This window comes from Leopardus geoffroyi, chromosome D4 (genome assembly GCF_018350155.1).
Source record: "Leopardus geoffroyi isolate Oge1 chromosome D4, O.geoffroyi_Oge1_pat1.0, whole genome shotgun sequence".
Lineage (NCBI taxonomy): Eukaryota > Metazoa > Chordata > Mammalia > Carnivora > Felidae > Leopardus > Leopardus geoffroyi.
In genome coordinates, this window is record NC_059342.1 from 92,807,308 (window position 1) to 92,833,799 (window position 26,492).

The window sequence follows — 26,492 nt, forward strand, 5'->3', positions numbered from 1 at the left end:
TCCTAGGAGCCCTGGTGGTGTGGCCTCTTCGCCACCCATCCTGGGCTCTGTGCCTCCTCGGGCCTTCTCCCAGGGCCGAGGTGCCTGTCCGGCTCGTCAGCACCGGGCCCACAGCAGGCCCTCAGGCCCCCTCCCCGTCGATCTCACCTGCCTCTGTCCTGCTGGCCTCAATCCCAGCCCTGCTGGTGCCTCCAGAAGACTCCAAACCTGGGAAAAGTCACTGTGCCCCACGGGACAGGGACAAGTCTGGGAGCAGGAAGTGGACTACTGTCCTCAGGAGCCCGGCCGCCCCTCCTGGGAGAGCCGCCCTAACTAAGGTCAGGGAAATGCCAGGGCCTTCTCACCGGACCCTTTGTAGAAAGGCAGCCCACAGGGCCGCTGGCTTCAGGCAAAGGCAAATGGCAACAAAAATAAACACAAGATAAAACAGAGCCTGTTGGCCCCGGGCTAGTTTGTTTTTCCTGCGGAAGAGAGGCAGCGGGAACGAGAACCATCTGTGCCCAGAGCGCTGGCGGCCTGGCAGCTCATCCTGCTTGCCCTCCCCCGTGACCACAGGAGCTGGGCAAGGCCTTGCTGCCTGCTTCGTGGGTGCCGCTGGCTGGGCCGGGCGGGGGGCGGGGCTACCACACTCCTCCAGGCCCGCCTCCTGGGGGTGCCCCCTGAGCTGGCATCGTTGTAAGGGCAGGGGCCGCCTTGGGCCCCACCTCTGCCAGGCCTGAGCTCAACATCCCCGTGAGGCCACGGCCGCTAGCCCCTATGGTCCCCGGGGCTGCGGCCAGGGGCCCGGTGCCGAGAAAGCCCTCACAGGGATATTGACATGAATGGCAGAACAGGGGAGCGACGTAGCGTCACCACAGGGAAAGCATCTCGTTTTCCTTCCTTGAAGCAGGGGGACCAGGGAGCCAGGGTCCCTGGGCTAGAAGAGTCTCAGCTTCATATCAGAACTTCGCCGGGGGAGCTGGAGCCCTCCGGGGTGCTGTGCAGTGAGCCGGCCAGGCCCCTGCCTCCGGGTTACCCGCCACAAGGCGCTCTCCTGCTCTGAGCCTCGGTTCGGCCACCCGTGAATAGGGGTCACTGGTCCGTCTTGCAGGGGGCGCGAAGGGCCATGGGGTCCTGACGGTGCCGGTCACCATTCCCGGCGCACGGCAGGAGCTTGTGGAACGCCAGCGTTGGGACCACGCTGCCCGTCCGATCGTGCCCTGATGACGGTCCTGGGTCCTGGCTGGCACCAGGCGACAGGCCCAACACACATTGCCCACGTGGCCCCCCACCTGCGGGGAATGAGTGCATCACTGGTCCCCGGAGGGCAGGGGGCTCCTGGGCCACGGGTCTGGGCAGGAGGAGCTCCTGGAGGGCACCACCCGTCCCTCACCACCGGCCACACACCTGCCTCGCTCTTGCCCGAGTGCCCTCTGCGCACCATCCCCAGCTCTGCCTCCCTCTTCCCGGCCTCCCCGGGGGCAGCCCCTCGTTACGTCCTGCCTTGTAACCACCTCCCCACTCGGTGAGGCCTGGTGCACCAGTGGGACAGAGTGCTCCCATGGGGGGCCGTAGGCACCCCCTCCCCCCCATCCATCCCTATTGGGTCCCATTCCCAAAGGAGCGTTAGAGGGAGAAAAACGCTTTCCCGTCGGGACACATCCTCGGAGGGAATACAGAGGGCAGGGGAGCAGTGACGCCGGCCGGTCCTGGAGGCACCGCCGCTCGAGAGCCGACACCCAGGATTTGGTGTCAGCACGCCCGGGGCCCTGCCCTCGCCAGTAGCCAACAGTGCCGCCTCCACCCGAGGCACCTGCCACGTGCCTGCCCTTCACCGCTCAGCCTTCCCTGGCGTCCTGCCTGTCGTACCAGTGAGCGGGCAGAACGGCGAGGTCCCGCTCCCCAGGCCGGGCTTCAGGGGAGCTGACTTACCCGTCCCGGATCCGTCCCCTGGACAGGCCTGGCGGGAGATGACGGCGGACGGTTTCTGAGCGCCTGGAGGCGGGGAGGCCCGGCGGACTCTCAGGGCTGCGATGGGCCTTGGATGAAGGCCGGGCCGGCTGAAGGCGGCCGCTGCCTGGAGCCATCCCAGGGACAAAGGATGGGCACACAGGCGTCGGTGGGGTGTGCAGCCTGAGGCCCACGGGGGTGTTTGCTGGGGCCAGGGGTAGATCGGGACATCCCTGCTGCTGGCGTGGTAGCTCCTCGTCCGTGGCCTCCCAGACCCCGCTGCCCCCCGCCCCCCAGCCTCCCCGCCTACAGCAAGTTTGCTCCTGCGGGGCCCAGAGGGGACACAGAGGAGCTGAGCCCAACCCGGGACCTAAATGCTTCTGACCAGTCTCTACCATGGATTCCAGACTGAAGAAGGAAAAGGTAGACAGGGAGAAAGAGAGAGACAGAGAGAGACACACGCACGCTCACATACATAGTCATGTAAGATCACTCGGGTTTACCGCGTTCCCGATAGTGTCATTACCCTGAGAAACAACTTATTGCCCTGCAAAGTCGTGGGGCAAGTGTCCCCCACCCCATTGCCCTGAGGACCCCGGGGGTCGCCCGTAGCCATCTCCTCTCCTCAGGGCCTCAAAACTCCCTGGAGAGTGGGGCCCGCAGGGTGGGCGAACGGGTCCCCAGGCAGGTGCCGCAGGGAGCCGGAAGGAAACGGTCTGCCGCCCGCGGGGCCCAGTGCCTCCCTGGGAGATGACAGGCGCCCAGGAAATAGCTGGAGGTGCGAGGGAGGCTATGCACCACCCGTGTCATCGAGCGACACCTGGCCACGCAGCATTCCTGGGGCCCTGGCTGGCAGCCGCGGGCTCTGTCACCCGGGGCCACGTGAAGCGGGCACACCCGCCCTTGTCCGTGGCAGGTCGGTCCGTGGGAGCCCATCCCGGCTCGTATGACTGAACCCCCTGCCCCCTGCCTGTCTAAGCCCCCCAGGCCCGGCAGATGGGTGACACCGAGAGCCGGAGACAGGCAGAGAGAGACACACAGAGACAGAGGCAGAGAGATGGAGAGTCTGGGGGCTCTGGGTTTCCACGGTGCCGTGTGGTGGGAGGGGGAGTCTTCACGTGAGCCTAAGCCAGACAGAATTAGGGGAGCAAATAAGTCCGAGGAAGCCCCCCCAGGCAAACAGGACACAGTGGATTTTCCCCTTTCAGGGCTCTCTGCCCACAGCTCCCCACTCCAGGAGAGCCACTGGGGACAGAAGGCACTTGCCTATGTTACATCCACTCCCCCCTCCCGCCGGCTGGCCTTGGCCAAGCTCCCTGACCCTTGGGGTGCGGAGCGGTGAATGAGGCGCTCGTCAGAGACCACTGAGATGGTGCGTCCTCTGTGTCCGTCCCCTGGGGCCGCTCCCTCCAGAGGCTCCCAGGGAGGGTCGTCCCTGCCTCTCTCAGCTCCTGGGGCTCCAGGCGCCCCTTGGCTGGTGACTGCCTCCCTCCACCTCTGTTCCGTCCTCCACAGGCCCCCCGCCCTTCTCCTCTGGGAGGACTGGCCATCGGATGCAGGGCCTGCCTAGTCCAGGACGGTCTCATCCTGAGATGCTTAATGACATCTGCATCGACCTCCCCTCCCAAACAGAAGCACGTTCACTCCTATTTACTCTAGGTGGACGTCTTCCGGGGACTCCATTCACCCCACTAGGCCCACGTCCCAGTGGCCCAGCAACGATGGTTGCTACGTGACTTGGGTCATAGAACACGCAGAGCTTTGCGGCCTCGTTGTCACGTCGCGTTATATCGTGAGCACGACCCGGGCATCACAGAAAGGTTCTCACAGGCACCACTGGGGGCGGGGCTATGTGGCCGGCATCCAGACCCTCGCTGGGGGACCCTCCGCTGCCCCCTCCTTTCCCGGCTGTGCGCTGTCCGGCGAAAGGCACCAGAGCCTGTGCCCCCAGGGCTCAGGGAGCAGCCGCCCTCCCGGCAGCTCAGAGAGCGGGGTCACCACACAGCCGCTCACAGGTCCATGAGGAAACCTCTCTCCGTGGGGACTCTGTCTAGAACGTAGGGACGGCGTGGAGCTTGGGACACTGCAGACCCATGCAGATGTGGCCGCTGGAGCAGGGGCCCTACCCTGGGCCTCTCTCCTCTGTCAGACGGAAGCCTGGGAAATAAAGTCCTGCCAGTGAAGCCCCTGGCATGGGCCTAGAACATGTGGTCCACTGTGCAAGGGACAGCTGTCGCCATGAAACTTGCTCCTGGGCTGACCTCCTCCAGCCTCCCCGGGGCTGAGCCCCTCAGGCTGCCGACCCAGAGGCGTGGGCGGACGCGGGGACCTCCTCAGGCACAGACCTCGTGCGCGGGGCCAACGAGTCGGGGTTTGCCTGCCTCCGTGGCACAGGTGCTCCATTTGACTGCAAGGCCAGAGGGAGCACGGGTGCCTCTGAGGCCGCCGGGCTGGCCGGCTAGCTGGGGACCTGGAAACTCGGTGGGAAGGGAGGAACCCCCAGGGCCAGGGCTTACAGGAGGGGCCCCCACCTTTGTACCCGCCTCCCTCCCCTTCCCCATCCCCCAGGGCTTTGGCCCCCCCCCGAGTGCTGGGTCTCGCCGCCTGAGTGCCTCCTGCTGCGCCTGGGGTGTGGTCACAGAGCCAGGATGAAGCCTGGCCCCACGGACCCACTCTCCTGCGGGAGCCCCCCGCACACACTCGCACCTGCCTCTCTGTGGAGGCCAGACTCCCTGAAGGCCCTGCCTCCTGCCAGGTGTCCAGGAAGAAGGACACCCCCACCTCTGCTGTGGGCAGCCAGGCCAGCTGGAGAGGCCCAGGGCTGGGGCAGCAGGGGTGCACGGTGGCACGGTTGGCGGGGGAAGAATGGAGGGGTGCTTGGGGGACCCGTGGCCACCTCGCGGTGAGGACGCGGGTTCAGGGGGGGCAGCGGGCGGGGTTGCCCCGCCAGGTTTACCCGGCGCGAGGAAGCAGTGGCGGGAACCCGTGTTGGGCACGGGACTCGGGGCAGAGCAAGAGGCAAGCCAGCTCTCCAGGGCACAGCGGGACCTGGGGCACGCCCCACAGGCGACCTCAGGAAGCACAAAGAGCCCTCACCTGGGCCGGCAGGACAGTACCTGGGCTTGCTGCGGGCTGCCCGCCTCCGTGGGCCTCCTGGGCAATGCCCATCACCTGTCCAGCGACAGGCGCGGAAAGCCAGGGAGAGCAGGAGAGGGGGCCACCCTCCTGCCGGTCCCCGCGTGGGGTCCGTTCCCAGAGTCTCTGCCCATCTTTTCTGGGGCGCTCGCGGTTGCCATGGAAACCCCGCATCCTCCTCAGGGGGCCCCTGCTCTGCTCTTAGGGGAAACTCAGCCAGGCAGCCTCCTCTCCCAGCCCTCTGTGGCCTCAGGGTGGGGCTGTTTTCACAGCTTGATCCTTCCCAGTGGGTCGGTCCCTAACTCCCAAATGGTCTGGTCAGGTCTGTGGGAGACTCCCCTTGGTGTGGGCCCCACCCCGCCTCTGTGGCCCGAATCAACCTAGGGGCAATGACTGACCTGCAGGGGGCAGCAGACTCAGGGCAGCGCGGCAGCAGTCTGGGCCGGGCCCCGGGGAGTCCCCCGTCTGAAAAGCACCTGGAACCCTACCACTCTGGTTCTCCGAACTGCAAACCTTCCGGGATGGGAGCACGGACATTTCCTGAGCATCTGGCACCCGGGAAGGGAAGCAGCCAGAAGGAAGGAGGGACACAGGACCCCAGGCCTCCGGGGCTCCTCCCTCTCCCTGCAGGACTGATCGAAGCTCAGAGCCAGGCTGATCGGGGAAATTAGAAAGACCCGCAGGGACAAACCCATCGCACGCATTTACTTTTGATCCCCTCGGAAGCCCCATTAAAATGACAGCAACGAGTTTCTTCGCTTGCTTTTTTTTTTTTTTTTTTTTAATTTTTTTTCAACGTTTATTTATTTTTGGGGGGACAGAGAGAGAGAGAGCATGAACGGGGGAGGGGCAGAGAGAGAGGGAGACACAGAATCGGAAACAGGCTCCAGGCTCCGAGCCATCAGCCCAGAGCCCGACGCGGGGCTCGAACTCACGGACCGCGAGATCGTGACCTGGCTGAAGTCGGACGCTTAACCGACTGCGCCACCCAGGCGCCCCATTCGCTTGCTTTTTAAATTACGAGCTCATAAAGGCAAAGAGGACAGGAGAGGGGAGGGAAGGGGGGAGGGGGGGCGGGCCCTCGGGTGCCATGGAGAACAGGGGCTGAACTTGGGAGGCGACCCCCCCATAGCTGGAGGTCTGGGCTGAGAGCTCCCCACCCCGCAGAGGCAGGAAGCCAGGGAATGAGGCTCCTTACAGACCCCCTTCCTCCCGCCTCCACCCCCGAGCAGGACAGTGGAGGGGTCTTCTCAGGGTCTGGCCAGCCCTACATGTTTGGAGTCCACAGCTCACCCCTCCCTCAGAGCCACCAGGTTGCTCTTGGCCCCGCTTGTCACAGGTCTGGTTCTCCAGAAGCGGATGCCAAGGCGGAGTCTGGGGCACATGATGTGCCCCAGGGAGCAGCTGCCGTCGGATGGTGGGGAAGAAACAGGGCCGCCCTGCGGGGCTCTGGCTGACCGACGCCTTGCTGCACCCCTTGGTCCCCAGGCCCCGGTGCTCTTCCCGCGGGGGACACAGACCCACGAGGAGGTCCTGAGCAAGGCGCCCTCTTGCGGGGTGCCGTCCGGGTGACGCTTCTGGCGAGGCCCTCCTCGGCTGTGGCAGGTGGCAGCCCGTGGACGTTGCCCCTCTGCACCTGCCCTGACGAAGCGGGGATGCAGTGGGGTAGGGGGTCCCGTGCTGGAGGGTCAGACGTTCCTACAACCGGGGTGGTGTCGGCCGAGGCCTCACGGACAGCACAGGCCAGCTGCGCCCCGGACGCACTCCTGAGGAGGAGCGGCGGCCCTTCCAGAACGAGGGGGAGGCCCAGGGGAGCCGCCGGGCCGTCCGAGCTCAGGGCCGCCTCTGATGCCGGCAGGCTGGGCATTTGGAGGCAGCTTGACCGACCTTGGTCCCTAAGCGTTCACGCCGCCGCCGGGCCCGCACGCGGCCCCCGTCTTCGCCGCCGGGGCCCCTGCCTGTGAGGCCAGCACTGAGGCAGCCGGGGGTCCCCCAGCTGGCAGGGCGGTGCTGGGTCCTGAGCGGCTCGGTGTTGCTTCTGGGCAGGTGCTCCTGGTGGGCAGGAAAGCAAGGGAGAGAGAGAGCTTCGCGGTTTGCACCCACACACACGGGCCTCCTTCCCTGCACGGTCCGTTCCTTTCCGTATTAGGTTCCTAACCAGCCAGGAGGTCACTTGTCCCCACCCCTCAGGCCATTTCTCCTCCCACAAAATGGGGAACCAGGTGCAAAGCCCTTCTTCCCCTGGGACGCCTTTCGGCCCTGTCCCCCCTGGAATGAGAGTGGCCCTCAGTCAGCAGCTGCTTCCGCTCGCCCCCCAGCGCCCCCCCCCCCCAGCCACCAAGCTCGGCGCGCCCTACCCCTGCGGCTGGCGGTGGCGGAGGGCCAGGCCGAGGGGTGCATGCAACGGCCGAGTGTGCCACGGGGCCCCGACCGCTTGCTCAAGCACGATTCTGCCTGTGCCCAGTGCTGGGTGTTCCCCCTTCCCTCCTACTGGGCCAGGTGGGGACACTTGGCTTTGGGACTGAGCGGCCCGGCCACACGCAGCTCATGATGGCTGTTCCGCTACGCTGTGCCCAGCGCCAGGCCAGGCATCGGTCTCAGGGCCCACTTGCACACATGTTTCAAAAGGCACGTCTGTCTCTTAGTCAGCTTGGGCTGTGTGACAAAACTCCAAAACCTCAGGCTGGGTGGACGTCCCTTGTGCCTCTGGTGCCAACGGACAAAGTCAACCTGTGGGCCAGAGCTGACGCAGCCCTGAGCCCATCCAATTCCAGTGCCAGACGGCTCTGGGCCGGTGGTGGCTGAGGCAGCCCAGCCAGTGTGCCGAGTTCCAGCATCACGCCTGCCGACTGCGGGGTCATACGCCTCTCGACCCTCTGGCCCTGGGATGCAGACACCCCCCGCGTGATCTGGCCTGGCAGGCCCAGCTCTGGTCCCAGGTGGCCTCGCCAGGCATCTGGCTCCCTTAGGACAGTGCCAAGCAGCTCCCCGGGGGCCGAGGGATTGCTGTCTCCATGCCCCTTCCAGGGGGGGCAGGCGTACCCCTGAGTATTTAAGAGATCAGGCTGCTCCAAGTTTCTCTGCCTCCAAATTCAAATTTCCTGAACAGCAAGGGTTTTTTTTGGAGGGGGGAGGAGGGAGGGAAAGACCTACCTTCTGGGGGTAGGGTGGTGGCAGGAACAGGAAGGCTTGGGGGACCCACCCCAGGACCTCCACGGTGGGGGAGGGGGTTTCCCCTGGCCGTGACAAGGAGACGGCATTCCCTGCTGCCTCACCTCCTTAGCTGCCCGCCTCCAGGACTCCTAGGCTCCCCAGACCCCTGCAGGTGCGAGTTTGGAGCTGGGCAGGGGTGGGGGCAGCACACGCTGACCGGGACCTAGGGTTGAAAATGGACTTTGGGTGAGTGTGCAGATCTTAGCCAAGCGACCGAGACCCCGGGAACCCACACGCGGGACCAGGTGCTGCCCGGACCCCTCAAGAGCCCCTGCCCTCCTTTGCCTGGGCCTGCCACACTGACTCCAAGGAGGCGGGAGACCTTGTGGGTTTTGCGTTTGGTAACCGGACCCCCCCCCCATGTCCACCCACCGGCACCTTCCCGCTGTCTGGAAGCCCTGAAAACTGCTCTCTAGACGAGGCTGTGAACTGTCTCAGGTGTCTCCCCCCTGCCCCCCGCCCCCGACACCATGCTTCAGAAGGGCTGGGGTGACCCTATTGGCCTCCGGCTCCCTGGCTGCTGGCTGCCAGGCTGTGCTTCCAGAGACCCGGGTGGCTGCTGGAGGTCCCTGGGGGGCAGGGAGAAAGCAGGGGTGGAGGGTCGAGAGGGGGCAGCTGTGGACCGCACTGGAGATGCCCGCCTCCCTGCCGGTGCAGACCTGCCTCCCGCGCTGCCCCCACTGCCTGGGGCCCAGTAGGAGCGCCCCAGGTGTGTGTCCCCTGCCCCTGCCCGTGGGGGCTGGATGTGCCGGTGAGGCTCCTGGCGCCTGGCGCTGTTCCCTCGGGGCTCCGGGAAGCCAGCCTGGAGGAGGAGCCTGCCTGGATGGACGCTTGGGTTTCTCCGGCAACATCAGGGCGGACCTCCCGCACACCCGGAGGTGACGGTGTCCCGGTGCCTGGGCTCCGCCGGCGGCTGGCCTTTGAGCCACGGCTGCTGCCTGGCGCCCTCCCACAGCTGGTGAGTTCCCTGGGGGGCCCTGCCTGAGCCGAGCCGGCCTGCCCCGGGCACTTGGGGGAGGCGCGGGTGGGAGCACAGGCAGGTTGGGGAGGGCGTTAGCCTCTCCTCCTGGCATGGACGTGGCTGGGTGCTGGGAGCCACCTTCCTTCCGTCCTGCTTTCCTGGGGAGGGGTCTTCCGGCGTGGGGGCTCCCTCTGAGGGCTTGGGGCCTCCTCAGGGGCAAAGCCAGGCTGCCCCTGGGAGCGTGATGCCCACCCGCCCTACCCACTGGGCAGCCCTGCCTCTGGCTTCAGGTGCTGCTGTAAGGCCAGCGCTAGACTGTTACCTAATGAACTGTCCCTCAGTCTCCCCGTCTGTATAACAGGAATAAATACGCCACCAGCCCCTGAGTGGGGCTGGTGGGCGGTTCTGCATTTGGTCCCACCCGGCAAGCCCAGCTGACAACCAGGCCAGCTCAGCCTGGATCCTGTCCAGCTAACTCCTCGGGCAAAGGGGGCCCCTCAGGCTGTCCTGTCTTGCTGGAAGTCCCCATCAAGGAGTTGAGTCAGCAGGCAGGAGACCCACAGCCATGCCCCCCAAAAGCCATGGTCCCCAGTTGACCATTCTGAGCCGTTTGAGGGTGGCTCTCACTCCCTGGGGGGTGTCTGTGTCCACGGGCTCCTTTCCCCGGGGTCGCTGGTGTTCCAGCTCCCTCCCTGTTTGCGGGGGGTGGCCCGGAGGACAGGTCTCCACTCTGTGTTGAGTGACTGTGGGCAGGGTGACAACGCCTTGCTCTTGGGTTGTGGGGAGGTGCCCCAGGTCGCCTGGGGAACGCGCTGGGGGCAGGGCCCGGCCACTGGCAGGGTGCCCCCAGGGGAGCCAGCTCAGGAGCCGCTGTACTGAGCGCTGGATGCTGGCCGGGCTGACTCTGGCCTTGGACGAGGCCGCCCAGGCCTGAGGGTGGGGGTGTGGGGCGGGGGGGGGGGGGAGCTCCCTGCTGACCTCTCTGTGGGTGTGGCCGTGAGTCCCTCTTGGCGAGTGGGCGGTGGCGCTAGGGTCCCCTGGGGGGTGGGTTAAATGGCTTCTGGGCTGTGCAGCCGAGAGGTCGGAGAGGTCGCGGGGTGAGGCAGCCTCGCCTTGGTTTTATCTCCTTGACCCTGTGTCGAATTTCCCTCTGCCCCGCCTCACCCACCGGCCTTGCATCCCGCTTTCCCGCTGGCAACCCCCTCCGGACCTCCAACCTTGGCCTTGTGTTACCTTGTTTGGCCCTGTCGTCTGCCACCCTGGGGCCTGGCGCTCTCCTCTGGGGAGTGGCTGGTAGAGACGCCGTGGCTGAGAATGGAGAGGCTGGGGGACACCGCCCTGGCCAGACTCCCACGCAAGAAAGCCTTTGGCAGCCCAGGCCGGCCTGCCTTCTCTGCAGCCCCGGGCGGCGAGCACGCGTGCCGTGTGTCGGGGTCCGGGGTCACAGGGCTGGGGGTGCCTGTGCAGCTGACGCTCTTGTTGCCTGCATATCACTTCCCCAGATGTGACCCGAGCCCGGGTCAGCCGCCGGAGCGCTTCTGTCTGGACCTCTAAGGCCCTGCACCCCACCCTCTCTGGGCCCCTGCTCGGTGGCTTCTGGGCAGGGCCTGGTGCGCCGGGGGACTCTAATCGGGGGACAGGGCCAACTTGGGTGTGTTCGCTGCCGGGACCAGTGCTGCCCCAGGGCCGGGTCTGAGCCGGTGGCTGGAGGGCCCGATACCCGAGTCCAGGCGGGGCCGGCTGCTGCTGCTGGTGAGACCAATGTGGTCTGAAACCCTGGGGCCCAGGGACCGTGGGCGCCTGGGCCTTTCTCCTTCACGGTCCACCGACTCTGTCCCCGGGCCCGCTCGGGGTGCTTTGGGCTGGGTTCCCTGGGGATGAGCTGGGGAGACGTGAACAGCGTGGCCGACAGAGCCGAGCTGCCGCCCACCCCACCCCTGCAGCCCGGCCAGGCTGTGGAAGCAGGGGCCTGGCCCAGAGCGGTGTCGTGGTCTGTGGACAGTGGGCTGCGGGTGCTGTGGGTGGGCCCCCCGGCCCCGGCAAGGAGCGGGACACCTGCTCCACTCAGGGCCCCGCCACACTGGGGGCTCTCACAGCCACGAGCATTTGCACACAAGCCACCCCTGCACCCCCCCGGAGCGGTCCCCAGCCCCCTGGGGAGGGCAGAGGGGACCTCGCTCAGAGAGAGTGACACCGGTAGGTGTGAGCAGGGAGGAGGCAGGGGTGGTCGGGAGGGAGCGAATGTGGCAACAGAAGGAGCCTCGGGGCCCACAAGGGGGCCAACCTCCAGCCGGGCCTGCATCTTGGCTCAGGGTTAGGGGAGAGGCTGGGGCCTGATCCATGTGGGGCATGCCCCCCCCTCCCCCCAAGACTGTGGTCTCTGCTGTGGCCTTGTGGTACCTGGTGCCCACGCTGCTGCTCGTGGCCCCGGCCGCTTGTGGTCACCCCAGCAGGTGTGAGGGAGCCGGGGCAGTGCGTGCGAGGGTCCACGGAGGGTCCTGGGCAGGGGGAGGCCCCGGGGGCTCGCACGTCCCCTGATTTGGAGCCGGGCTAGACGCCCCCCGGGCGGTGAACCAGGTCTGTGGAGAGGTGCGGCACCCATGGAGGGGGGCGGAGGTCGGGGGCCGGGGAGGAAGTTCTGGGCTTGTCGCCGCTCACAGAGCAACGACGAAGCTGGTTATTTTCACGTGCACACACATTCGTTTCATGATTTCGCTTTTATCAACTCTAGGGCGTTGAAGCAGACTGCTTCATCGTGTGTATGTATGTATTTATGTGTATTTATTTTGAGAGGCGGGGAGGGGAAGAGAGAGAGAGGGAGAGAGAGGATCCCAAGCAGGCTCAGCGCTGTCAGCACAGAGCCTGATGTGGGGCTCGAACCCACAAACTGTGAGATCGTGACTTGAGCTGAAAACAGGAGGTGGACACTTAACCCCCTGAGCCCCCCAGGCGCCCCCCCCCACCATCGTATTTATGAAATAGCTGCTTCCTGAGGAGGGAAACTGCTTACGACCTATTTCTGCTCAGAGAGCCCCTCCCTCTGCCCTTTAGGGATCAGGGCTAGAAAGTCGGGGGGACGCTGGAGGAGAGTGATGAGGGCCTGAGCGCCTGGCGGGGGACACGGCCGCAGTGTCGGTGGGGTCCGTTGGCAGGGCTGCGGGGGGTTCTGCTGAGCTGTCTCTGGGAGTCTCCTCGGTTGTGCAGCCTGTGAGGGTGGTGGTGGGGACACCGTGGTCACGCCCTGGGGAAGCCACAGTGTTCCCAGCCCCGCCACCCCGGTTTTAGCAGAAGCTGCCCACAGGCCCAGTGTACCCCAGCACGTCCCAGGAACACGCTCGTGCCCTGAAGCTGTCCTGGAAGGACGCCCCCCCCCCCCCCACAGGCTCCCCTGTGCCACCCCGGGTCAGCCCTCTGTGACACTGACCCCTCGCAAACATCGTAAAGGAACACAGGGGTGGGACCCGCTGTAGCCTGGCCTCACCGGGGAGCAGGCAGGCCCAGGCAGGGCGGGACTCCCCACCAGGCAGACGCGGCCAAGCGGGAGGGTGGCTACGGTGCCACCGGCAGGGGGACCTGGCCACGCAGGTACGCGGAGGCACGCCCTCGGTCTAGGCCGCCAGGTGTGGTCGAGGGCCCCAGGGCCAAAGGCTGGATCTGGGGTCCCGCGGGCTCTGTGCCCTGAGATGCGCGCCTTCTGCCCCTCGTCCCGACCTCAGGAGAAGCCAGACGGGAGAGAAGGGACAGCACCCCGCAGTGCAGGCTGGTCCCGTCCCTGGGGTGGGTCCTCTCACCCTGCTGGCGGGACGAGGTGGGGGGGGCCATGTCCACCGCGACGGGGCCCTGCTGGGCTCAGGACCTCGCCCTGTGCCCTGCCGCCCTGCCCCTCCGGCAGCCGCGTCCAGGCTTCTCTGCTTCCCCCGGACAGGCAGGAGGCCCTCCATTCTGCCTTTTGCTTCCTCGGGGCGTCCTGAAAACAAAGTCTTTGTAACCCGATCAGCCACCCGGCCGCCCCACTCAGCGCCCCCTGCTGGAGTGAACTCACCAGCTGCTCACAATACCCGGGGGGCAGGGGCAGGGTGGGGTCTCTGGTCGCCCGAGGTTACTCAGCCGGCTGGGGGCGGAGCGGGGATTTGAAGGAGCTCTGCTCCGGGGGACCATGCCCAGCTCAGAGCCAGCTGACTACAGAGTTCACACCCTCTCCACCACTCCACCGGCCGGGGTCGTCGAGGTGACAGGACGCCCACTGCAGGTGGGCCAGGCTGGGGTGCAGCCCTGGGAGTGCAGGGCCCAGGAAGCAGGCCCGGGGCTCCCGGGGCTCAGGCGTCTTCAGCTGCTGCTCCTGTGGGCAAAAGGGTGTCCCGAGCCTGTGGCAGGGCGAGCCGAGAAGCCAGCGCCCGCTTCCCGTGACCAATCCCGAGAGGCCGAAGGCAGGGACCTCGGCAGTGTTTCCGAGTCTGTGTCGGGGCCCGAGCACACAGCCTCTCGTCCAGCCGCTGGGGACACGTCCTGGGCCGGCTCCTCTCTCCCGCCCCGGGTCTTCCAGGCTGACCCTGCCCAGAATCGAAGCCTGAGCCCGGCATCAGCCCGGAGGCCACCCCACTCTGCCCCCCGCCCCTCCCTGTGCCCCCACTCTGGCCCAGCCCGACCGCAGCCCCGGCCAGTTCACTCACCACCCGCGCAGCCACTGGCTCTGGTGCCCTGGGAGGAAGGGGGTGGGGCCCTGCCCATCGCCCCAGCAGGAGCTGAAGGCCTCCGCCCTGTCGCTGAGTGACGTGGGGTTATTATGCTGTCACAGGCCACCCAGAATTCTCTCCCACCCTGCTAAGAGGCAGCTCGTTAGGAAGCCCCCCGCCCCCCGCCATTCCAGCCCAGGGCCCGGCAGCCCACCATGTCTGCCCAGTTTCCACAAGTATCCTGAGGGTCTCCATCGTGGGCCAGGGGACTGGAGAAGGCCAGCCGGCCCAGCCCACGCAGGGATGGATGTCGGGCCTCAGGCCAGCAGGCTGCCCTGTGAAGGCACCATCTGTGACCTCAGGGCAGGCGGTGACCAGGGGGCTCACCAGATCCCGCCCTCGGCCCGGCCCTGGGGCCATGTCGATCTCGGTCCCGGGAATGCTGCCAATCCTCCTAGGAGACACGACCCAGCCCCACCCCAAAGACAACCTCGAGGCCCGGGGCAGGCCAGCCGCCAGGAAGGCTAGAGCCAAGCCCAGGTAGTGTCTGTGCCCGCCCCCTGGACCAGGTGAGGGCTTCCTTCCCCAGGAGGGCAGCGCGGTCAGCATGAGGACACAGGACTTGGGGGCCTCTGCTGCGTGCCTTCTCCAGAGCCTGTTTCCCCATCTGCAAATTGGGCCGATAGTGGTGCCTTCCCCAGGGCCTCAGTTTCCCCATCTGCAAATTGGGCCGATCGTGGTGCCTGCCTCAAAGGCTCCAGGTGGCCGTCCGAGGGGACGTCACAGCAGTGCCGTGCATGGGGCGTTTCACTGGTCCCCTGCACCTTCCTTGGCGGTGGGCCTTCTGAGACAGGAGAACGAGGGAGCAGGAGGGGTGCTGGGCTGGGGCGGGGAGGGTTGTGCCATGTGAGATGTCCCCACTCCTGACCGGCCAGTCTGCTTCTCTCTCCCCAGGGACTCCGGGCTCCGTCCATCTGCGGCTGATGATGATGCCATGGCTGCCCTGAGGTGGGCCAGGCCCTCCCGGCAGCCAGCTGACCTGCGGGGAGCTCCCCACGTGGCCTGGTCCGACTACACCGAGCAGCCAGGCCCCCAGAGGAAGGCCTGCAGCCTCCTGGGGTGGTCCGAAAGTGAGGAGGCCAGGGATGGGGACAGCTCGGTGTCATCAGGCCGCCTTTCCGGCTCCTCCGGGGGCCACGAGTCCTGCACATCTCTCCCCGGGCCCTGGAAGGAGCGGCCCCCCCAGGTGCAGGGGCCCCGGCGGCAGCTGAGAGAGAGCAACCCACGACTGGAACGGCTTAGGGACAAGATCCGGGCCCAGGCACAGTGGCAGGCCAGCTGTGCCTCTCTGGGCACCTCGACGCCCTCCAGCGCCTCGCGCCTCTACAGAGTCTCCAAGCCAGATCCCCGCAGGAAGGCCGGAAGGCTGGCGCACCCCGATCCGGCCCCGTGGGACGTACTTGGGCCTGGGGCCACCATCAAAGGTGCTGCGTTTGAAGCCTTTTGAGCGGCTGCCGGATGGGGACCTTTTCCTGGAACTTTGCGGAACCTGTCTCACGATGCTCCCTCTCATCTTCTCCAGGCTTAGGCACCCCGAGCGAGGCTCCGTGTGGAGCGGAAGACAAGGCCATCCCGGGCCGGGGGCGAGAGCCCTCCAGGGTCCCCCAGCGCCAGGCCTCAGGTGAGCCCGTTTGGACACCCAGGTGGCGGTCGGGGCCACACGGTTCTGGACCACACAGCTTCTCTCTCCCTAGGCGATTGGCTCTATTTGATCACACTCAGACAGGGACACCAGAGAGGGTCCCAGCCCTTTATGAAAGGGCCGAGCAGGGGTCTGGACCCAGCCCGCCATTCCGTGGGGGTAGGACTTCCGAACCTCAGCGCCCCCCTTGGGGAAGGAGTGCAGGCTGGCACTGGTTGCAGATGGCGAGGGGGAGGAGGGCGTCCCTCACGTGCAGAGACAGCCTCACTCTAGCAAGATTTGGGGGGGGGCCCTGGAGTGAGGGAAGGGGAGGGCCTCGGGAGCAGAAATCAGGCTGCTCTGGGACACCCGAGGCTTCTGGGGTCCTCGGCGCAGGGGAACAGGATGGGTTTTCCACGGGGCAATAGTGGCACCGAGGGTGGGCGAGAGGTTGGTCAGCATGGGATTTGGGACCCCCGGGGCAGCTGTCACAGGGGCGTTTTTGGGTGTGTGTCCTGCCCCAGCTGGATGTGTGAGCCGAGTACAGATGCCGGTGGGGTCCAAGGTGCCTGCTGATCAAAGCCAAGGGGGCCGGGCCCAGCTCTGGCTAACGTGGCCGGGGGCTGCGACAACTACCCGTAGGGCCCAGCTCTGGCTAACGTGGCCGGGGGCTGCGACAACTCCCCGTAGCCGGATGCCCAGGCGGGCCGTGGCTCACAGCGATCACCCTGCCTTTCTCCTCCTCCACCCACGGGACCCCTACGGCCTCAGCTCTCCCGTCCGCTCCCGTCCCACAGAGGCCACGGGGCCCCTCAGGCAAGGACGGGACTTGGCCATTGGTCACTCAGCACCTGGTGTCATCGGTCACCAGTCCTTGATAGTCACGTCTCCCCCTCCCAGCTTTAGAACCCTCCGGAAGTAGGTGTGGGGCGGGGCCGAGGTCTTTTCCTTGTTTCTTTTTTAATTGTGGTAACATACACACAAGATTTACCGTCGTGACCACTTTCAAGGACGCAGTTCGGGGGCGTCAGGCGCACTCACACTGTCGTGCAGCCGTCCCCCCGGCCGTCCCCAGAACGTGTTCGTCTTCCCAGACTGGACTCGGTCCCGTTACACGTGGACCCTCCCCTCCCCCAGCCCCACCCTCCCGCTCTCCGTGTCCGTGGCTCCGACTCCTCCAGGGCCTCCTGTGAGTGGATCCTATAGAATTGTGCTTTTGTATAGGCCTGGGTGCCGGAGGTCCCTCCTGCCAGCGGGTTGTGGGCACCGAGGACAGAGGGACCGGCCAAGGCCTGGAGGCCTGGAGAGTCCTTCGGGCCAGCCTTTCCCCGAGCGCCCCCGGTCCTGCTCACACATCGCTGGCTGATTGGCTTCTCGGTGCTTCCCGGACACGGCCCCCGGCCCCAGCGGTGAACAGGGACGAGCGAGGCCAGACAGCACGGGGAGAGGGGGCCCCACTGGCCCTCAGGAAGCTGGCCCAGTCCTGCTGGCCACTGTGCTTGCCTGGGGACTTGGACAACCTCCACCCCCCGCGGTCTCCGTGTCTTCACACGTCCCGCCAGGGTGGACCCCACCGCGCGGAGCCCCTCCCCCCACGTCCCCCTGCTGGGCCGCCTCTCCGCGGCGGCCCACTCGGCCGTCTATTCAGTCAACAAACACGAGGGCCACACGGCAGACCGAGATGGTTGCGGGCAACTCAGATGGGAGGCCGTTCCTGTCTTCAGTGGCTCGCGGCCCCAGGACCTGGGCATTTGTGACCAGTCGGGGCGTGAAGGGGGGGCCTGTGCAGACCACCAAGAGGCGGACAGCCACGTGTGCCCCTCTGGCCCCGCACTCAGCTGCCCGCGTCGGCACAGTCCCCGGGAGCAGGCAGGACGGGCACGTGGCTCTGTAGGGGCAGGGGGCCGCCAGCGTGGCCGGCCGTGTGGCCGTCACTGCTCACCCTCCCCGCCTCCCCTCCTCCTCTCCTCTCCCTGAAGCTCCACGGGAGAAAACCAAAAGAATGAAAAGTCGTCCTTGCACGAGGGAGAGAGCCCCCCAGTCGCCCACCTCTAGAAGAGATGCCAAAGACACAGGTAAGGTTTGCCCGTTTGGGGCCCCGGCAAGGCCTGGGGTAAAAGTCTGTGACCCGGCTCACTAGGTGGGCACGCAGCTTCTGGTTCCGGTGCTGCGGATGGACGGGCGCCCCGGGGGCCTGGGGCGCTGTGTGCACGGGGCCTGGGACGGGCAGGGGCCGAGCTCGAGTGGAGGGTCTGCCACACGTGAAGGAGGGGCGGCACTGGCGTCGCATCTCGGGGGAGTGTAGACCCTGCCTGGGCGTCACCGGGGCGCCGCGTGGTCCCCGCCGGCACAGGGGTCATCCGCCGTGAGGAAGCGCGAGTCCACAACCCCCCCGTGCCGTGGGCTGTCCTTCCAGCACCCCTAGACCAAGAGAGTCTGCAGGGACTCGGAGCCGCTCTCCGGGATTGAACGTGCATTCACAGTCTGTGCTCCGAGGCATCACTCGTGAGCGGCGGGGGCTGCTGGAGGGAGAGGTCTCCCTAGGCACCTGGCCTGGGATTGGAATCCAGACAGCAAGCCCGGAACACCTGCCTTCCCCCAGAGCACTCGGTGATAGGAAAGGCCTTCGATAGTGCCCACTGTCTCCCAGCCCTTTGGGGACTTGGGGCCATCAGGCAGGGGTGCGCTTCGGCCGATCACATCCCAGGAGAGTCCGAGGAAAAGCTGGTGATGGTGGCAGGCCTGAGGCCACACCCTGGGGCCCCCAGAGGTGGGGGTTTGGGGTGTTGACATCCAGCAGGGACCCAGCTGCCCAGGCTGGGTTGGTTTGTGACCCTGCCCCCGTGGTGGATCTGCCAGCCCCAGAAGGGCCACTTTGGTGTGTGTGGGACGAGGGAGGTGGTGTTCCCCTGGGGCTTGACTGTTCCTGGCGGTCAGCGTGGAGTGGCGGCGCTCAGCGCTGGCTCTGTGTGCCTCGTGCTCTCTGGACATCAGCTCAGGGACCCCCACAGCACTCCCCTGGGGTAGACAGGCTTGCTCCCGTTCTGTAGATGGGGACACTGAGGCTCGGCGAGGTTCAACAGCCTGCCCAGGGCTGCACTGGTGTGCTGGCTCCAGGCCTGTCCTCCTCACCTGAGAGAGCCAGGGGCGGGTGCTCTGGCCATCTTTCTGCTCCGCGCCATCAGACCTGCCGCCTCCACTCCGGGAGAGCACGGGTTGCCGCCGGACGAATGAACACGTCCCTCCTCCGCCATTGGCTTCAGGGCCCCTCGAGGGAGGCGGGCAGCCATGGGGGCAGACACGTCTATTCAGCAGGGTAAGAGGTGACCAGACAGCAGGGAAAACCTCCACTCGAACCTGACAGTGAGGGATGCTGGGAGCCACAGAGAAGGTTCCGGAAGGCTCACTGAAAAGGCACAAAATACAATAGTTTTCTGCATCGTTGTCTCCCCCCCCCCCCCCAGCTTTTTGGTTTGTTTTATTTTAATGGCTCGCTTGAAAAATGACCTGCTTTCTGTCTGACACTGGGTCAAAGGGCATGCCACTGGCTGCATCCATCATCGTAACCACCGTGTCACCCTGACGGAGCTGACCATTAGTTTCTGTCAGTGACCAAGTCACAGCTGGGCTAAGGAGAGATGAGCTTGGGTTCAGAGGTCAGAGCCACAGGACTTGGGAATTGGATGAATTAGAAATTTGCTGTAGTTAACAAAAAATTAAATCACAATAGTTATAAAATATTCATCCATCCGGGCTGAAGGAAAATGAAGCCCTATATTTAATTTCAGATTATACCGCCTCACTTTGCATTTTTTATCATAGATTAAGTCGGCCCTGGAACTTTGACAGGGCACTTGGGGACTTCATCCATTTCCACAGATTAAAAATCCTCTCGTAAAAAAATTAATTGCCATTAAACTGCTCGGCGGAAGAAAAAATGTGCCCATCAGGACCCATTTATTGACCCGGACCCCTCTGGCGGGCTAATGGGGGATGAGCGGCCAGTGATGGAGGGGCCTGTGGGGAGGGTCCCGGCCAGCGGGCAGCCCCCTCGTCCAGAGCAGGGCCTGCACACTGGCAGGGAGGAGCGATGACTTTGTGCAGGTCAGCAGCGACAGGGGCCAGGACGCAGGAGCCTTGCTGGGGAGCCCCCCCTCCTCCCTCGGTACCATCCAACACCCAGGTGCGGCCAGCTGGGCAGTGCCGGCCTCAGCCCTGGCCTTTGTCTCTGCCAGCGGAACCCTGTCCCTTCCTGGCCCACCCCGTTTCATGCCTGTGGTCTTGTGGGGAAACCGAGGAGAGTCACTCGCCCGAAGCCCATAGCTAGTAATCAGCAGAGCCAGAATTTAAACCCGGTCTGGGATTCCCCAGACCACGCTTTAACGTCCGGTGTTCCCGGGCCCTGGCGTGGGGGGCGTGGCCTCAGGGGCCCTTCCTGGAGGGGTGTGGTTTGTGGGGGGCGTGGTCTCAGGGGCCCTACCTGGAGGGGTGTGGTTTGTGGAAGGCGTGGCCTTGAATTCCCGTCCTGAAGGGGCGAGGCTTTACAGAAGGCAAGCTTTGGGGGCGTGGCCTAGGGAGAGCGTGGCTTGGCGTGGCCCTTTGGCCTTCCTGCAGCCGCCCGTTCAGGCTTGCCTCTCTCTCTGGGTCTGGGCCTTGGGCGAGGGATCCTTAAGCGTGTGTTGGGGAGGGTCCTGACCCTGTTGGTTGCCTGACCCGGGGGTCACCTCTCCTGATGGTCTCTGCTCTAAGTCACCCTTGCTTGGCAAAAACTGGCCTCTGCCACGGCCCTTGTGGATGGGTTTGTAACGATGGTGGGGCTGGCATTGGCATTTGGTGAGAGTATTCTGGGATTATGAAGAACTTTGATAAATGACGTTCCTCAGGTGACAACATTTGTTAACAAAACCTCGTTTGCGTTTGGGACGCAGTGGGTGTTTGTCCGTGCTCTCCGGGACCCCTGGTCGTGCTGGCCTGGGCATCCTTGTTGGTGCCCAGCCCCTTTGCTGCGGAGCCACACCGGCTTAAAAGCAAATAATTTGCTGCAGCCCGGTGCGAGTGGTCAACTGTGGCCGTAGCCTCCCACTGGCCCTGCCTGTGCTGATGGCTCTTCGTTATTACCGTCCTTGTCACTACGGGCCGGTGTTTACCGAGCACGTGCCGCACACCTGGGCCTGTGTTGCTCACGCGGGGAGCAGCTTTTATTGTCCCGTTAACCGAGGGTCAGAGAAGTCAGGTCACCGTCCAAAGTCATCCTGGGACTCAGCCCTGCCTCTTGCTGCCTGGTGGCTGAGGCTCACCCCAGCTCCTCTGGGGGCGTGTGAATTGGTCCCAGGGGACTGCCTCGGGGCCAGCAACCTCCCCGTCTGGGCCGGCACTGGGAAGGCCCCGGCTGCTCGGCTGTGTGTGCGTTTTCTCTGTTTAAGATTCTGAGTTGGTCGGTGTTTACGCCTGGAGGAAAGGACCAGCCCTGGCGAGGGCCCTGCTTGGGCCCCCTCCGGCCCTCCCCAGGCTCCAGAGGGAGGCTCCCTCGAGAGACCAGGCCCCCGCCGCGGAATTAGGTACCTGGTGCCTCGCCTCTGACTCCTCCTGCTGCGCTGTAGCCTCTGGGCGGTGGGCGCAGAGGGCGAAGGAGGGACATCAGGTACAGGAGCAGGCCTCTCCCCAGCGGCCTGTCGGATGCCCTCCAAACCTGCCATCAGACAGGACTTGGGGGAAACCATTACGTTCGAAAGCCTAAGGAAAGGATTTCTGTCCCCGAGAGACACCTTTCAGGCTCCCAGGAGGCTAGGCTTTCCCGACTGAGGGAAGGCAGGGTGGGAGGGGCAGGGGCTCCTCCGGCAGACACACGTCACCCCCACCACGCTGTGTTCACCATGTCTGGGGTGAACGTGCCCGGGCACAGCCTCGAGTCACCAGGATGTGGCATGTGCACCTGGAGGGCTTCTGCAAACCCATGCTGTGTGCAGGGGCCAGGAGGGGCTGGGAGCAGGGCCAAGGGTGCTTCTGGGGGGAGGGAGGAGAGCTGGCTCTGCTCCCCCCGGGGCCCTGCAGCCCCTGACACCCGTGACCACCTGTGTTTGCAGGAGACAGCAAGAAAGTTGGAGCTGCTAAGAGCTCCCCTGCCCGTCCCCGGATGCCCAGTCCAGCCTCTGTCCGCGGCGGCCTGCAGGTGTCCGCCAATACGCCCAACCTGTCCTCCTGCGAGCAGCCTGTGACCATCCAGAATGCCATGGCTGTCCTTAGAGACCTCCGCCAGCAAATCCAGGCCGGGCTGGAGTTGGCCCGGAGCCACCGCCCCAGGGGAGGGCCAGAGCTGGGGCGGTCAAAGTTGTGGCTGCAGAACCTGGCAGAGAGGAGGCAGCAGGGCCCCTGGAGCACCCCAGATGTTCGGGGCTCCTTCTCGGAGAGTCCTCGGGCCTTAGAGAGGGCTGGCAGCTTCCCCACGGGGCATCGCTGGAGCACCTTGGCTGGGTGGGAGTCCTGTCCCCAGATGACCTGGGCGGCCCAAGAACGGAACCCCTCCTTCCAGAGGCCTGGGAGCCCCCCTGAAAGGCTGACCTCCTTCCCTCAGCGGCCCTGGAGCGCCTTGGCCGGGCAGCCCTCCCAGCCCCAGAGGACCTGGGCTGCTCATGAAGACTGGGAGAGCTCTGCCCAAAGCCCGTGGAGCCCAGCGGCCCAGCGGCCGTGGAGCGCCTCCTTCCTGCGCAGCAAGGGCACCCCATGCAGGGGCCGAGGCTCGCTCCCACCTCCCTCGGAGCCAAAGCGAGCCTGGATGAGGCCGGCCCCCGGGGCCCCCAGGAACGCCCCTGGGGAGGAGAACGAGGTGAGGGTGCCGCCACCCTGCCCAAAGCCCCGGGGGGCCCTGGGTCACCCCTACAGCTCTGAGTCCCTGCGGGAGTTCATGCGCCAGAAGACGCTGGCCCGGAGGCGACAGGCCCTGGAGGAGAAGGCCTCGGCCCTGCGGGCGCTCGAGCTGAAAAACCAGAGGCTGCAGGATGTGTACAGGAAGCAGAGGGAGGCCGTCCTCGGCAAAGCCGTCCCTGTGGTGTCCCACACGACCCCCGGCATCGTGACCTTTTTTCCGCATTGTGCACAGTCCAAGGTACGCGCAGCGTGCCGGTGAGGACGCTGTGATGAGTTTCTGACGTCCCCAAGTGCCTGCCTCCCTGGGTATGGTGGGGTTCTGAGGGACCCCACTGCCTCTGTCCCAGCCCCTAGGGAGGGGGCCCCCCAAAGGCTCCAGCCTGAGACCCTTAGCTCTGGGACTAAGGGACAGGGTCTCAGGGTCTTTTGTCCGAGGCGGGCTCTGACCGTGTTCTCCTCTGCTTTAGGGCCTGGAAGCCTCTGGGAGCCTGGGGTCGCCTGTGCTGGAGTGGAGCAAGGTGACCTCCGGCATGGTGCTGGGGGACCAGGAGGCCCCGGGCAGGTGGGTAGGCAGGTGGGGGCTGCGGTTCCTGGGGGGGGGCTCCTCCAGGCAGAGGCGGCTTCCTCTGCCCAGAGCTGGTGAACAGGGCTGTCCCGGGTTCCACAGCCCCTTAAAGTGTGAGCCATTGAGAGCACGCGATGGCGGGGGGGGGGGGGGGGGCATCGGGCACCTCCCCAGTGTCGTGTGACCACCACCTCTCTCTGCACACACAACATCGCCTCACCCCGAAAGGGAACCCCGTACCCGTCGGCATGGCTCCAGTGCCTCCCCGCGGCCCCCCGCCGCCCCAGTCTGCTCCCCCCTCTACAGATTCACGTCCCTGGAGTCTGGCAGCGCGTGGCCACTGGGAGGCCACTTCTCTCTTGGAGCGTGTTTTCTGGGCGCGTCCGTGTTGTCACGCGCATTAGGGTTTCGTTCCGTCGTTATGGCCAAACCCCGTTCCGTGGCCTGACGGCCACAGATGGTTTATCCGTTGGTCTCCGTGGACGTTTGGACTGTTTCCGCCCCCCCACCCTGCACCCCAGGCTGCTGTGGTTAGTGCCGCTGTGGGTGAATTCACTGAATGCCTATTTCGTGTCCCTTGTTACACACCTGGGAGTGGAATTGCCAGGCAGCTTTATTTGAAAACTCGGTGTTTAACTTTTCGAGAAACCGCCAGATGGCTTCCCACACCGGCTGCCTCGTTTTGTATCCCCACCAGCGACGGAGGACGGTCCCACTTTCTCTGTGTCCCGCCAACTGCTTTTCTGTTTTTCTCCCTCCTGTTTTTGTTTGGTTTTCACTATGGCGTATTTTAATGGAGCCGGGCACCTGTTCAGAAAGCCCCTCCCCGGGGCGGCACCTTAAAGCTCGGGGTCAGGAGACCGCCCCCCACTTTGCTTGGGGCACTCCCGGCGGTTACAGGTCCACAGAGCAGCCCAGGAGGCTGCGCGGTTTTCAGCTTCTTAAACTTGACGTCTGGGAACATCCTGAAGAAGATGCGGGTCCCAGGTTGTGAAGCTCAGTGACGTTCACACACTCCGCACCTGCATCCCGGCGGAGAGACCAGCCACTGCCCAGGGCAGCCCCCGTCCTCCGTGGAAAGGCCGGCCGAGGGCTCCTGGCCGCCTTGACGTGATGCCCGCGGGTCGGTCCCCCGGACAGCGGGAGTGTGGGCCCTTCATCTTGCTTTCTCGTGTTCTTTTCCCCCTCCACGTTTTAAAGAAGCTGTGGGGAAACACACACAATGTAGATTTACTGTCTTTAAGCACATTCACGCTGTCATGCAGCCGTCCCCTCCGTCTGTCCCCAGAACGTGTCCACCTTCCCACCTGTCAACACTGGTTATTTTTAATTTTAATTAATTTATTTTTATTTAGTTAATTAATTTTTTTTTTTTTTGAGAGAAAGAGAGAGAGAGGGAGCGAGTGGGGGAGAGGGGCAGAGAGAGAGGGAGAGGGAGAATCTCAGGCAGGCTCCGCGCTTAACGTAGAGTCCGGTGTGGGGCTCGATCCCACGACCCTGGGATCATGACCTGAGCCGAAATCAAGAATCGGACGCTCGCCCGACCGAACCACCCAGGCGCCCCTTTTATTTATTGTTAAGTCGTAGGCACCCTGACCGATGTGAAGGGGTATCTTACCGCGATCTGGATTTGCGTCTCCCTGATCACCCGCGATGCTCGGCCTCTTTTTCGCGTGTTTATTGGCTCTTTGGAGAAACATCCCCTCAAATTCTTTGTGCGCTGTAGCTGTTGAATGGCAGGTGTCCCTTATATGCTCTGGGTTCTGACCCTCATGGGACGTGTGGGTTGTAATAACTTTGTCCCATTCTGTAGGTCACCTTCTCACTCACGATTGCGCCCTTGGTGCACGTGAGTCATACGTGTTGAAGGACTTTGATCTGTTTTTTCTTTTGGTGCCTCTGCTCTGGTGTTAAACTCCAGAAATCACTGCTGGGTCTCCCTCACGGCCTGGTGTGGTCCCTTGCTGGATAGACGTGCCCCGGAGCCAGCCCTCCGGGCCAAAAACTGTCACCGTGAATGGACGCCATCGTCACAGACGCTCATCCCGCCTCCTACACGTTTGGAACTCGCTGCCGAGGCCGCAGGCGCCAGACCCGACCCTCTCCACCCTCTCTCCCTGCAGCTTCTGCCTGTGTCTGAACAGAGCCCTGAACCACACTGAGACGCTGGGGACGGGCGGCCCCACGCTGATGTCCGCCCGCTCCTCCCTGGGTCCCCTGAAGCTCCAGGACCTCGCCACCCAGGGCCCGCGTCCAGGGGTGTGCATCTACCTAGACCCTGAGGAGAGCGAGCGCCTGGGCACGTCGGGGCCCCTGCACTTCCGCTACAAGCAGGCCCGGCTACAGGCTCTGGAGACCATGGCCAACGTCCTGAAGCAACGGATCGACATCCTGACGGCCAGGCTGCTCAAGTCGGAGGCACTGGACCCTCCCGGGGACCCGGTCTCTGAGCCGTCGCCCTCATACCTCAGCAGAATGGCTGCGGCCCCCGCGCCCGCAGCCCCCGTCCACTCCGGAGTGTTAGTGCCCCGTCGGGGCGGAGGGACACCCTGGGACTGGGCAGACACACAGGCCAGGCCGCCGGCCTCACCCACCTGCTTCCCGGATAGCAGGACGCCGTCCTGGAGCCCTGACTGGGAGCGGCGGCACAGCGTGAGCCCGGGGGCCCCCCGCGACAGCCAGCCCCGAGGTAGGTGGCCACCAGCCACAGCAGTGGCCCCACTCTCTCCCTCAAGGCAAGAGGCCGATGACAATACCACGGCGGGTGTGTAGGCCACTCGAAGGGACGTAGGGGCGGTCCTGGCGGAGCCCGGCCACAGGCTCAAGTTCCACCGGCTGTGGCCTTGTCCACGGCTTGGTCCTGGCGGGTGGAGGGGTGAGGCCCGACCCTGAGGCTTGTGTGCCCACCCCCCCCACCCCCCGCCTCCAGAGAGGGGCAAGAAAGCACACACGGCCCGCCGGGCCCCTCCTGACACGGGCCGGGGGTGTCCCCACTCGGTCCCCAACCGCCGGCAGCTCCTCCTTCCGGGGAATGAGCCTGGTGTCCGTGTCCCCCAAGGTCTCACGGAGGACGGATGTTTGGAGCCGGACAACAGGCTGGCGAGAAACACGCACTCCTTCCAGGCCCTCCGCCCCTTCATCGGGAGGTGAGCCTGCGCCCTCCACGCGCCCTGGCCGAGCCGCGAGCTGCTGGCCGTGCACAGCCCGTGCACGGGGGTGCGCAGCGGTCTGGGTGCAGCTGGGCTGGCAACGGGGGTGGTGACACAGTCCTGACCCCACCGTGAGAAGCTCCCGGACCTGGGTCAGGGCCTGCTGGCTCTGGTGCTGGCCAGGGCGGGGGGACGAGCCCAGAGACCCCTCTCTGGCTGGGCTGTGGGCACTGGGCCCCTGACCCAAGGCCCCCGCTGATGGGTGGGCAGCCCCCGGGATGCACCCCGTCCCCACACACCTCTGCACTGGCTGCGGGCCCGG

The 26,492-nt window shown here is 65.3% G+C and overlaps 2 protein-coding genes and 1 long non-coding RNA gene across 4 annotated transcripts in view; 1 reads left to right on the forward strand and 2 right to left on the reverse strand.

The window, feature by feature from the left end:
• Nucleotides 1-422, reverse strand: part of GPSM1 (G protein signaling modulator 1) — a 28,327-nt gene extending 27,905 nt beyond the window's left edge. The window contains exon 1 of the mRNA XM_045467908.1: nt 148-422. The gene's annotated coding sequence lies outside the window, so the exon portion shown is untranslated. The remainder of the gene's footprint in view (nt 1-147) is intronic.
• An 11,784-nt stretch (nt 423-12,206) lies between these two features.
• On the reverse strand, nt 12,207-13,981 carry LOC123592665. Of its 2 annotated transcripts, XR_006709893.1 has the most exons (4): nt 13,909-13,981; nt 13,674-13,788; nt 13,030-13,577; nt 12,207-12,443 (listed from the first exon to the last, which is right to left on the reverse strand). It is a non-coding gene; the product is annotated as an uncharacterized LOC123592665 (long non-coding RNA). The 2 variants fall into 2 exon arrangements; XR_006709892.1 differs by having other exon boundaries at nt 13,030-13,788.
• Nucleotides 13,982-14,099: 118 nt separating this feature from the next.
• Nucleotides 14,100-26,492, forward strand: part of CCDC187 (coiled-coil domain containing 187) — a 36,582-nt gene continuing 24,189 nt past the window's right edge. Inside the window, exons 1-10 of the mRNA XM_045468090.1 lie at nt 14,100-14,451; nt 14,866-15,395; nt 15,494-15,592; nt 17,572-17,667; nt 21,016-21,150; nt 21,676-22,694; nt 22,924-23,018; nt 25,145-25,540; nt 25,634-25,710; nt 26,080-26,167. Coding sequence (XP_045324046.1) covers nt 14,219-14,451; nt 14,866-15,395; nt 15,494-15,592; nt 17,572-17,667; nt 21,016-21,150; nt 21,676-22,694; nt 22,924-23,018; nt 25,145-25,540; nt 25,634-25,710; nt 26,080-26,167 — 2,768 coding nt within the window. The 5' untranslated portion in view covers nt 14,100-14,218. The remainder of the gene's footprint in view (nt 14,452-14,865; nt 15,396-15,493; nt 15,593-17,571; nt 17,668-21,015; nt 21,151-21,675; nt 22,695-22,923; nt 23,019-25,144; nt 25,541-25,633; nt 25,711-26,079; nt 26,168-26,492) is intronic.